The sequence below is a fragment of the Zootoca vivipara genome, chromosome 6, assembly GCF_965207765.1.
Source record: "Zootoca vivipara chromosome 6, rZooViv2.hap1.1, whole genome shotgun sequence".
In the NCBI taxonomy this organism is placed as follows: Eukaryota; Metazoa; Chordata; class Lepidosauria; order Squamata; family Lacertidae; genus Zootoca; species Zootoca vivipara.
This window is the reverse complement of record NC_142589.1, coordinates 65,961,957-65,975,229: the sequence shown is the minus strand read 5'-3', so window position 1 is coordinate 65,975,229 and position 13,273 is coordinate 65,961,957. Positions and strand designations below refer to the sequence as shown.

General features: G+C 45.9%; 1 protein-coding gene across 1 annotated transcript in view; it reads right to left on the bottom strand.

Moving 5' to 3' along the window:
• Nucleotides 1–11,204: 11,204 nt before the first annotated feature.
• SERINC2 (serine incorporator 2) overlaps nt 11,205–13,273 on the bottom strand; it is a 37,283-nt gene continuing 35,214 nt past the window's right edge. The window contains exon 10 of the mRNA XM_035119672.3: nt 11,205–11,888. Coding sequence (XP_034975563.2) covers nt 11,750–11,888 — 139 coding nt within the window. The 3' untranslated portion in view covers nt 11,205–11,749. The remainder of the gene's footprint in view (nt 11,889–13,273) is intronic.

Genomic DNA, 13,273 nt, shown 5'->3' with positions numbered 1-13,273 from the left:
CCGGATTGGTGCCACTGGTGTGTCTGCACTGCAGCAGCCTCTCCACCACTTCTTCCCTTCCAGTTTTGGTATGCAACAGCGGTCTACTTGCCGGGAAGCTAGCGCAGTGGCTCTGCCCCCATCTATCTGCTTCTGACTACCATCAGCTCCCGCCTGCATGGCTACCTGCCAGGGGTGGTGGGAACTGTGGTTCAACAACATCTGGAGAACATCATACATCGGATACCCAGTCTATAAGAAAATGGCAGCTCTGCAAAAGGAACCAAACTATGGGAGAGCAAGGCAGACGAGAGGAGGCGAGGTCTTGTCTGTGAATATGATGAGGAAGTGAGATAGGCTGGCTGGCGGGGGGGGGCACCCTTCTGAATCCAATTACTGGGGCCCTCCAAATTCTGGATCTGGGCCTGTCCAAACAACAAGGTTTGCCAAAGGCTACAAAAGGGAAATTTGGCAGCAGTTTCCTTTTTGCTAAGAGCTTGTAATAACGGCAGGATTTGGTACGCAAGTCTGTAACGACTCGTGAGTTGTCACAAATGCCTTTAAAAAGAAAAGTCTCATGGGGAAATCTGAAACTTGCCATTGAATTGAATACTTTATTCAAAACTTTTTTTGGCATTTATACAAATTACTTTTTAAATACAGTCATGAGAACTCTCTCTCTCTCTCTCTCTCTCTCTCTCTCTCTCTCTCTCTCTCTCTCTCTCTCTCTCTCTCTCTCTCTTTCCTGGCTGTCAGGAGAAAACAGAAAGCAGAAAGTCCTACGCAAGTCACCAGAGGAGGCGTTTTAACATTCCCAACGTCCTTTGCTTCCTTTTCACTGAAATTATTCTGTCCACCTGACTTTTGCTCCCCAAAGCCATGAAGTTGACACCATTCAGCAGCCGCAAACCTGCCCAGGAGGTGTGAGAGACAGAAAACAGCGAACCTTTCTAACATGTTGGGTTTGTGGTTATCGCTCTCCCTGCGAAGAAAGGAACTCTGATGGCCTCTCCACTCTGCTGGTTTCCAATTTAAATAAAGACATGTCTTTTATTAGTATTTCTGTTTGTTGCATTTGTATCTCACCTTTTTCTCCATGGAGCTCAAGGTGGTGTACATAATTCTCTTTCATCCCATCTTATCCACACAACATACCTGTGCGGTAGGTTAGGCTGAGAGACAGTGACAGGCCTAAGGTCAGCCAGTGAGTTCCATGGGTCTGAATCCTAGACTGACACTCTAACCACTACACCACACAATGTAGACAACAATGAAGAAATATCTTACAGCTGAATAATCTGAATGATGCGATGGGTATTCTGAAAAGGCATCACCGTGAGTGCTCCGATTCAGCAGTAGGGAAACCAAGGGCCACATTTCCTTCTGAGCAACCTTCTAGGGGCCACAGCCTAGTGGTGGGAGTGGCCAGAAGCAAAAGAGAGAGGAGTGGTCTTACTTTGTACAGTAGAAGTCAGAGGTTTCTATGTCCACCCACACTCTATGTATCCAAGGCATACCCTCCAACCATTATTATTTGCCCAGGACATTCCCAGAATTACAGAAACCACCCTAGCTTCTGATATGATCTCAAAATACCCCAGGGATGAGGTGGTGCTGGTGTGTGAGAGCTTGCCACCAAAAGATCTGCGTCCTGGTTTTCATCAAAACAATTTGGAGGGCATGCCATGGTCAGAAGCAAAAATGCGTGAAGAATTGGGTGTCAATTTACACATGTATCCCTTATAGTCTCTATCCCAGTCTTCTGCTTTTGTCACTGCTTGCAGGCTCAGAGCATGTAGGTGAACAGCTTTAGAGCAGCAGGTGCATGAGGCAGTGGGGTTTAACAGTGGGGCTCCGGCAGAAGTATGCGCTTAACAAAGTTCTGGTGATGCGTCTTTTTGCCAGATGTTCTGGGAACTGCACGAGGGCAGAACATGGTTGCTCTTAGGCCCAGCTTATGGGAACAGGACACTGGACCAGATTGGCCTTTGGATTGATCCTGGGCACTTCTGATGCTATTTACATCAGTCACTGGTTGTATGTATCCCAGAGGCAGCCAGCTGCTCACTGGCAGAGAGCTGGTTTAAGTGGACCTTTGCTCTAAGCCAGCAAGTTACTCTCTCGCCATTCTGATAATCTGGATGAGAGAACAACAGAGCAAGTGCAGTGTCCAAGAGGAGTAGGAGGCAATTGCCCACAAAAGCCAACCAAGTAAGGCTTAAGTCAGCAGCGACAATGACTGCACAGCGATCATTATCTTCAGATCCTCCTTGCCATCCATTCGTTTGTCATCCAGCCATGGGGCAGGTGAAACATTTCCTGAGCAGTCAACTCCCCCCCTCTCTCTCACCCCCCCCATTTTGTGGTGATTGCTGTGTCTCCAACACTTGAAAGGTATCATAGGAATCATAGACGTCAGAACTACAAACTCATTCCAGATTTCAACAACTACCCACCATTCCAAAATCTATTAGCACAGAAGATTAAAGGACCTTTTTATCATCCTCGGGCACCTAAGCTGTATGTATCCTCCTTTCAGATATTGAAATTCATGGAACTTTCACTCTGGGTTTACAAAGCCACCTCCTTACTAATGAAATTTTTAAGTGATCTCGATATGTGATCAAAGATGCCTTAATTCCTACTGCATGTTTTGTATGCTGTCAGCGGCATTATGGGACTGTGTGAATTCACTTGACTCTGTTGCTGTGATGCATGCAGGTAGCCGGAGCCCAGCAGCTAGGCAGGAACAAAGCGTCCTTGCAGTGTTTTAGCAGTCCATGAGGTTTGCACATGTGGATCTGTCTACTCCTTGCAGCAGCCATGACAACAGACATCATTAGATTAATTTAAGAAGACACGTGTTCCAAGGAAATAAGGAATGGCCTTGTTCAGAGTACTGTACTGTCTTGCTCGTTTCTTTCTGTACCAGGGACGAGGAACCTGTGGATGCTAAACTAGGTGGGCCTAATCCATCCAGGACTTCTTCTTTTCTATTTATGGGGGCTCATTTACCTTTTGCCCTCCGCTTTCTAGGCATAGGTCAGTCTTTAAAGTGCCATGTCTGAGAGCGTTTTTTTCTTTTGCTCCAGTGCTTTCCCCATGAAAACTCTTTGGCACTGAATCGGAACAAACAGCAATTTGGGGTCTTCTGCGGATTGCTGTTTGCTCTGATTAAGCAATAAAGAGTTGGTTTTCATGGGGAAAGTGTCAGGGCAAAAAAGAAAAAAGCACTCAAACATGGTGCATGGATCTGTGCCTAGAAATGCTGAACAAAAGGAAGTCTGGATGAGCCCTAAGACTCACTCTGATTACTTTCAAGGTGGCTGAGGCGAAACGGCATGGGAGTTCCATCAGCATATCTTGCTGGAGGTAAATATTGCTCCCCCTCTGATTTCAAAAGCAACTGCCACCACCATAGCAATGGATTCTCACAGAGCAAGTCAAATTCTGGGTCTCTTTCTGACTCTGTTCCACCACTGCCAGTCTGCCCTTCTCTTTCCCACTGGGACCTAGAGGACATTGCCTCCAGCCAGGGGCGTGAGGGGGGGGGGGAGACACATCGCTTCCAGAATGATATCCAACTATTAACTCCATTTATTTATCAAATAATTTATGGGATGCAGGTGGCGCTGTGGCCTAAACCGCTGAGCCTCTTTGGCTTGCCGATCGGAAGGTCAGCAGTTTGAATCTCCACAATGGAGTGAGCTCTCGTTGCTCTGTCCCAGCTCCTGCCAACCTAGCAGTTCAAACGCATGCCAGTGCAAGTAGATAAATAGGTACCACTGCGGCGGGAAGGTAAATGGTGTTTCTGTGTGCTCTGGTTTCCATCACTGTGTTCTGTTGCGCCAGAAGTGTTTTAGTCATGCTGGCCACATGACCCGGAAAGCTGTCTGTGGACAAACACCGGCTCCCTTGGCCTGAAAGCGAGATGAGCACCGCAACCCCATAGTCGCCTTTGTCCATCCATGGGTCCTTTACCTTTTAAATAACACACACACACACACACACACACACACACACACACACACACACACACACAAAAGATCTCTGGGCAGTTTCCTAAGATACCATATCACCTGTACTTTACCATCTTTTTAGTTCAGTAAATACCCTTCCTTCAAAGAATCTGCCCAGTTAAGCTCATCTAACTTGTTTGACCTCTTTAAAAAACACCTTTTATCACTAGCTTAATGGGAGGGGAATCCCCAAGAGATCACTCAAAACAACCCCATTTCATCTCAGTATGTATAAACACAGCTAATCTTTTTTAAAAAAAAAAAAGAGGGGGGAAGCGCATTTGCTTTTGTACTGCAAACCTTTTCAGACTTACTTGGGTGCAACATTAAACTCTCTGTGACTTACTTCTTAGTAAACAACTTGCATAGGACCAGACTGCTCCATACGACAACTGCAACAAGAAAATAAAGATCTGTGCCCTGCATTATGCAATATGTCAAGCTCATTCGATCATCCTAATAGCATCATGCGGTCTAAATAAAAAATAAAAATCCATGGGTGCACTGCCAGCACACTCTGAAAGTGATTAACTTTGTTTTCAATGTGGCTGTTAACTGGCTTACACGCATAAATGCAGTTCTTGTTGATTGCTCCAGAATTCTTCTTCTGTTTCATTTCCAAGATATTGCCAACACAAGATACTTCCTAGGAAAAATGGGAGGATACAGTCCATTAGATAACGGTCTTCAATAATGTCTTTACCATTTATAGGCAGATACTCTGTATTGTGATTCTCAGGAACAGCAGCAGCCGAATACTGTCACTTTGGCTCAGAATGTCCCTGATATGCTTTGGCCAGCTATTCTGCTTCTCCTCCCGACAGGGCAGACCCAAGACATTTTGACACCGAAGGCAAACCCAAGGAAAGGTTGTGAGTAAAGATGTACATCAGGAACAGGGGGGGGGGCAATAAAGAACAACATTGAGATCTGTTGCCCCTTGGATCTTTTTTTTTAAAAAAATATATATTTAGAAATGTTTTATTATAAAGAACATAGAGGGGGGAAAGGATCTTGTCGCCTTCGGTAGTTGCCTCACAGCTGGACTGCTCCTGCCTCCAGAGGAATATGGGGTTTCTGGAGGAAAGTATAGAACTTGCTTTGCTTGCAGAAGATCCCCATTTCGACCCACAGGTTCCCCAGCTGAAGGATCTCAGGTTGAAGAGGGTGAGAAAGAGACTCTGCCCAAGACTTAGGAGAATCGACTGCTGCCAAACAGAGTCTTCATCTAAAGAAGTAGCATCTTCAACGAAATGTTGCGATGTGGAATGCTCCTGTCTATCGTTCCAGCCAGCCATGTTCTCTTCTAGGAAACTCCATTCCTTCTCGCCCTGCTTTTCCATTTCCTCCTCGCAACAGACAGTCAGTTTTCGTAGCCACCGAGCATGCTTAGTGCTCGCTGAGCTGTTCAGGAGATGCTCTTTTTCCTCCTCAAAGTCCCTTTCTACTTATTGTAACCTTGTGTTCCTCCCAAACATACCAGTACTTCTCTTGCTTCTCAGCAGCCCATTGTGGCTCTACAGTCCTGTCGGCACTTACCAGCTGAGTTTGCTATTAAAAGGAACAACAGTCCCATGATTTGACTCATTGTGACATAATATATTTGCATGGAATCAGCTCCTTCTACCCCCTAATGCAGGCACCCCCAAACTTCGGCCCTCCAGATGTTCTGGACTACAATTCCCATCACCCCTGACCACTGGTCCTGTTATCTAGGGATCGTGGGAGCTGTAGGCCAAAACATCTGGAGGGCCAAAGTTTGGGGGTGCCTGCCCTAATGCATTGATCTTTCCCACTTGAGACCAAGGCTCTCTGCACATGTTTGAATTCTCTCTCTCTCTCTCTCTCTCTCTCTCTCTCTCTCTCTCTCTCTCTCTCTCTCTCTCTCTCTCTCTCTCCAAATAAGCGATGCACAACTCCTAGTGTAAGGAATGCAGGAGTTTAAAAACGACAGCCACACCAACCCAAAGAGTCGCCACTGATGTCCTCCATTTGACCTGCCTGGCTCTGTATACTTTGCTCATGCCAAACAAGCATGGACAACATTTCAATTACTCTTATTTCTAAGACAAGGGGTTCTTGAAAGCAGAAAACACTTAGAAAACCATTAAGCCCACTGGAGTCATCAGAAAGTTGTTCAAGGTTGCATGCAGTGGCTGGAGCAGACCCCTATCTATTCATTGTATGCCATCATCTATTTAGTGTCTATCTGCATTTGTCAAAGAAAGATGCTCATTATTGCCCATCCTTTCAAAACCAATTTTTGCTGACATAAGTAAGCTAATAAAGAACTGCCTGCCTGGGTCTCTGAGAAGGCAAACATAATAGACCACACATAATAGATTGTTCTTCACTTATGCCACCAATTGGATTAGGAACATAATTCTGGCTTAATTAATTAACAAATTTGATGCGCCCAGCAAAACAGGCTGTAGTCTCGTAAGCATTGCTCCAGGTCCCAACTGAATCCTTTCAGAAGAGTAACTTGGAGCAGGGATAATCATATGAGTTTATTTGTTTCTGCCAAAAGCCGTAACAACATTACAAAACGATGCCCAACCTCACACTAACAAACAGCATGAACACACACACAAATTATGTTCACGCAAGCGCGCGCACACACACACACACACTGGCCCTGTCATTAGGTAGAATGGAACAGGTGCCTTAGGTGGGTTCATTGTAAATAATTCCAAATATCAGTTCCTGGAAATCACATGAGGAGAATGGTCTTGTGGTTGGGTCCTGCTTGCCTCCCACAGGCCTCTGGTTGGTCACTGTGAGAACAGGATGCTGGATTAGATGGGACATTGGCCTGATCCAGCAGGCTCTTATTTGTTTTTGTTTGTTTGTTTGTTTGTTTGATTTATAAACCACCCTTCATCAAGAAAACTCAGGATGGTTCGCAAGATAAAACGCGAGATAAATCCACAGATAACTAAAACAAAAATCAACAAAGCAATAGCCCCTCCTCCTCCCACAAATACATTTAAACGGCTGTAGAATCTTAATCAGCCCAAGGCCTGGTTGAAGAGGAATGTTTTTGCCTGGTAGCTAAAGATTCCTAAGGAAGGTGACAGGTGAGCCTCTGTTGGGACAGCATTCCACAAATGGGGAGCCACTGCAGAAAAGGCCCATTCTCGTCTTGCCACCGTCCAGACCTCATGTGGAAGAGGCACACGAAGAAGGGCCTCAGATGAGGAACACAAGAGTCTGGGTTGGTTTATATGGGGAGAGGCGGTCCTTGAGGTACTGCCCTCTTGAGCCACTGAAGGCTTTATAGGTCAAAACCAGCACTTTGAATTGGGCCTGGCAGCTAATTGGCAGCCAGTACAGTCAGGCCAGAATCTTCTCATGCTTTTATTGTGCTTTTCAAATCTGCTATATACATGGAAATGTGCAGTGTGGCTGTTCTAAACATTTCGCGGTTCTCCAAGGTTTGGGGTAGGAGATGCTCCCAGCCTTACCTGGAGATGCCGAGAATCGAACCTAGTGCCTTTTGCATGCAAAGGAGGTGCTCTACTACTGAGCTGTGGGCCTGCCCTCTATGGATCTATTTTTCCAAGGGAATTGTTTAAATAATAAATAATAATAATAATTATTATTATTTCTACCCTGCCCATCTAGCTAGGTTTCCCCAGCCACTCTGAGCAGCTATTTAAAATATTAATATAAAAAAAAGATTGTGCACTGCTTTAAAATCCCATTAGTGGCCAATACCAATGATGTCACTGAATCTGTCTCCTTGAGATTATTGGAAAGGCACTAATCAGCTTCTTACTTTGTCTAGCAACCACAACAGAAGGGGCACGTCGATACACGCTGCTCGATAAACAATTGCACTGGAAGCCTTTTAATTCTCTTAAGCGGCATCACCGCCTAGGAGAGACGGACAGGACAGGTCATGCTCACCATGTCATGTGATGAGAGCACAACAGAGGAATCAGCTTCAAGCAGGAAGTTGCCTGCATCTGGGTGGCAATGGGGCTTTAGAGAGGTACCACTGAATCTAGAGCTGAGGGCGTGGCCCGAGAGATCGCTCGCTCGCATCCTGTGTTTGCAGCCAGGCTGGGCATAGCTGCCAAGTTTTCCCTTTTCTCGCGAGGAAGCCTGTTCAGCATAAGGGAAAATCCCTTTTAAAAAGGGATAACTTGGCAGCTATGAGGCTGGGACAACACATAATGCAGTGGGCTGCCTGCAACTTAGCAGATTGCAAGTCACACCTGGCCACACCAGCAGAAAGGACAGAGTCGTAGGGCCAAACAAGAGGTCTACAGCAGTGTTTCCCAACCTTGTGCCTCCAGATGTTTTGGGACTACAACTCCCGTCATCCCTAGCTAGCAAGACCAGTGGCCAGGAATGATGGGAATTGTAGTCCAAAAACAGCTGGAGGCACAAGGTTGGGAAACACTGGTCTACAGAAACTTATGATGGGCAGGTCTATCAGCATCTATTTGCTCTCCATGTGCTTTTTGTGCACATGGAGATTGAACATCTAGAGTGAGCAATCACCTCACACCCTCCTTTTGAACCTTCAGAGAGTCTGTTCTGAACTATCCAGCAAGATAGTATGTTGCAAGATTGGTTTCTTCCCCAGTATAGAAAGCTACTTTGACTGCTATGCAAATAGGACGTCAGTTGCCATGTGTTTTTTAGCACACTTTTAGCAAAACATACCATGATTCCTTGTCCTAGGCTGGTGCTACCCTCTAGTGTTCATGAGAGTGATAGCAACCTTTCTTGCACAGCTGTAGCTTAAATCTGCCTTCTAATAACTATGGCCTTTGAAAAATCCAAATCCATTTTGGGCATTGGTTATGGGCACTTACAAGGAGGTGGGGTCTGAAATCAGGGAAACCCAGTGTAACCCTTAAACCATGATACATCAAATGCCCGTTGTTATAGCAAAATATATCAGGCCAAATTTGTGCACACAGCGCTAAACCACGGTTTAGCATGAAGAGGCAAGTTGTGATACAGCCCTGGCATGATCAGAAGCTTCCATTTATATTTTAGATTAACCACAGTTTAGTGTTACAGCCAAATCCTAATCTTCAACCTGCTTTGCAGAAACAAAGTCAGCTTCTCAAGCAATGGTCAGTAATTGGCTCAGTTCAACAAACCAATCGGTGGGGAACATTTTTCAGCCAGAGAGTCACATTGCTTTCTGGGCACCCTTTCTGAGACCAACATGGTGAATGGGACCACAGGCAAAAAGTATTATCAGTGTTCAAGGACAAATTCCAGTCAGGCAAAAACACTTGGGATAAGAAAGCGAGATGTGTGGCCTGGACAGAGTTCCAAGGGTCAGAAAGAGAGATTCAGATGTTCACATTCAGCTGCCAGGCATGAAGTTCCCTGGTCCTGGGCTAGTCTATTGACTTGTAGGAGCATGAACTGAGAAGCAATGCCGCAAACTCTGGTGGCTTAGGCACCTGCACAGGCTGTGCTGAAGGTTTCCAAGGCAAAATGAGACTCAGATGCTGCCCAAATGTGCTCTAATGGGAGCTAGAGCATATCCTGGTCTTCAAGCAAAGACTGGACAGCCATGGACTTCCTGCATCAAGGAAGGGGATGGTCTCAGCAGGCTACAAGGTCTCCTCCAGCCCCGTTACTATGAGCTTCTGGTATCTTTCACCACACAAAGACATACCGGTAATTGATGGGCTGCCTTTACCACAAGGTCACACGCCAAGATGTCTTTTAATAGAGGAATTGGACATATTTGTGGTACGGTAGAGGATAAGCCTATCAAAAGCTATTGGGAGCTTTTAATATTATTGTATAAGCACTTTTAAGAAGTTTATTGAATTTTCTCCTCTTTGTTATCTGGTGTTAACAGATTATTTTTTAGCCAATTTGTATTTTATGTGGTAGAGCTGCAATAGATGACACCAACACGATGATGGTGTTGCTTTCAGAGATGACGATGATGGTGTTGCTTTCAGAGATCATTTTTGTATAAAGTGATGAATGAGAAGCCAATAACAATGCAGGGAGGGAAGGAGATGTGCTCATGGGTCTTTCAAAATCCTGTGTAGGGTTTTTTGTTTTGTTTTGTTTTTTGCTGTGATTTGGAGTCAATTTAAAGATGACTGAAAAGAAATGTGGGTTCTTCCATCCTTGCAAGCCCTCTACCCAAGAGCAAACAAATGTTCTTTCAACCTCTTGCTACCATGTTTGGACTACTGATGCCCACCATTTTGCAAAATGTCTCACACATGGAATGCTCAACAGGACCTCTCCTCCAATCCCAACTGCAGCCATTGTGTGTAAAAGCCAAACCCTAACAATTCAATCTACATTGAATTGCCAGATTTACTTTTTGAGAAGACTCCCTGGAAAAGACCCTGATGCTGGGAAAGATGGAGGGCATAAGGAGAAGGGGACGACAGAGGACGAGATGGTTGGACAGTGTTCTCAAAGCCACCAATATAAGTCTAACCAAACTGCGGGAGGCAGTAGAAGACAGGAGTGCCTGACGTGCTCTGGTCCATGGGGTCACGAAGAGTCGGACACAACTAAACAACAACAGCAAATCCTACTCCTTCCGTGGGGATAAAGGTAAAGGTAAAGGGACCCCTGATTTGTGACTGACTCTGGGGTTGTGGCACTCATCTCGCGTTATTGGTGAGGGAGCTGGCATACAGCTTCTGGGTCATGTGGCCAGCATGTCAAAGCCGCTTCTGGCGAACCAGAGCAGCACACGGAAATGCCATTTACCTTCCCGCTGTAGCGGTACCTATTTATCTACTTGCACTTTGAAATGCTTTCGAACTGCTAGGTTGGCAGGAGCTGGGACCAAGCAACAGGAGCTCACCCCGTCGCGGGGATTCAAACTGCCCACCTTCTGATCAGCAAGCCCTAGGCTCTGTGGTTTAATCCACAACGGCACCTGTGTCCCTTCTGTGGGGATTGTTGTTGTTGTTTAGTCATTTAGTCGTGTCCGACTCTTCGTGACCCCATGGACCATAGCACTCCAGGCACTCCTGTCTTGCACTGCCTCCCGCAGTTTGGTCAAACTCATGTTCGTAGCTTCGAGAACACTGTCCAACCATCTCGTCCTCTGTCGTCCCCTTCTCCTAGTGCCCTCCATCTTTCCCAACATCAGGGTCTTTTCCAGGGAGTCTTCTCTTCTCATGAGGTGGCCAAAGTATTGGAGCCTCAGTTTCACGATCTGTCCTTCCAGTGAGCACTCAGGGCTGATTATGCTCAAGTCTGTTCGTTTATTTAAAACTCCCAAGTTACACAAAGTTGCATATCAAAATAAACAAATTTATCCAAAACAAAGTTATTCTTGCAATAAGGCAAATTGGCAAAAGAGTTCCTTTAAACAGAGACATTCAAAGTTATTCTCATGCTAAACATGAAAAATAACTGGTCGGCCATCCTTTAGGGCCTTTTGCAACATGCTTGGAGGTCATCACGAGCAGCAGCAATCTAATCTGTACTGTCCCCCCAGCAAAGAAAACCATAATGACATATGTGTCAAGTATCACACACAAGTGGACCCATTTCCTTTGTTTAACATATTCTTTGAGAAAAAGGAACAGGCGAAGGCACAAGTGTGGCAGATCTGCCTAGATGCTGAAAGAGCAAAAAGGGATTACGTGGACAGTTTCGGTGCCCATTCAGACCAGAGTCCACATTTCAAGTAAAGGAACGAAGAATCTCCTTTGTTCACCCCTTCGTCATAGCAAGACACACTTTTTCTTTGCATAGAACAAACAGTGTGGCACTACAGACAGCTTTCAGCTGAAGTCGCGATCCGGAAGCACAATGGGGGCTACCAAAGTCCAGATGTACAGGAGAAGCCCAGCCCAGCTGGAAGAAATCTTCACCCAGACTGCAGTCCAAGGGCTGGTCAACACCCGGTTGTTTGCTTCAGGTCTGAGGAAAGAACACAGACACAAATCAAGTCTCTGGATTAAGATAAGATTCAAAATTGTTGCACCCCGCATCAGCCTTGCCATCACTTGCCAATGATTTCCCATGTCAAGTGCAGATATATATCATGGGTTACCCTGCCCTCCCAGTTACTGGGTCCTCACAACAACCCTGTGAGGTAGGCCAGTCAAAGAGAATGAGTGACCCATTGATACCCAGTGGGCTTTACAGCAGATTGGAACCCTGGGTCTTCTCGCTGGCTCTCCAAGAGGTATCTACACAGTTTCCGCTTCCAGGTGTTCAGGCACACATCGCAACTGAAAGCGCTCAGAAGAGCAATGTGTCGGCAGTTCCTTGGACACAGCCCTCAGCTCCCCAGCTGCACGTTCCCAAAAGATCTCGGTTTCTCACACACCAACTTGAAGCAAAGCAAACACTTTTGCTGGCGGGGAAGAAGGTTTGTGTGCGCAGGCATCAGTAATGGCCACGGTGCTTTCTCCAGTTTGCAAATGTCAGCACAGGTTCCAAAACACTGGCAACCCCTGACTTCTACACACTTGGGATAGTGAACAATGTGGCCTTCAGCAGGCTGTACATCCTGCCCCCCTCATCCTGAACAAAGCCCATCATGGATAACTCAGATTATTCTTGCATTCTTCCTGAGCATGGTTGAACACTAAAATAAAATAAAATAAGGCAGCATCTGTGTACAGCTGGACTGCATCTGCTATCTAGATAGGGAGCTGGTGCAATACTGTTTACAAGTCCCCCAAATGCAAAGAACACAACAGCAGCTTTGCAGAAAGCCCAGATCCATCAGACAACTCCTAACGCCAAACTCCACCGTTGACCTATTTAAGGAGGGATATAAAAACCAAATTGTTCTTTATCTTCCGGACAACTTTTGCCTCCTCTGCCTCCAGTAACATTGCATACTAGGCCCTTAAGATGACAATTTAGTTTAGGCCTTTAGAATTAACGTAAATACAGAAGAAGAGCCTGCTGGATCAGGCCAGTGGCCCATCTAGTCCAGCAACCTGTTCCCACAGTGGCTGCCCATGGAAAACCAGAGCAACACTCCCCTCCTGTGGTTCCCAGAAACTGGGATTCAGAAATATGACCGCCTCCAAACCTAGATTGAAAGTGCCATAGCCATTGATAGCTTTCTCCTCCATGAATCTGCCCAGCCCTCTTTTAAAGCCATCTGAGTTGGTGGCCAACACTGCCTCCTGCGGGAGTTCCACAGTTTGTGTGTGTGAAGAAGTACTTTCTTCTGCCTTTTATCCATTAGAGGAGAGCCAGGAGCCCCTTCTTTCCCCCCATGAAGCACTAGTGGCAAGCTGTGTTTACGTGCTTTGCTTGCTGCCTCATGGTTGCAGTTGCCTCCT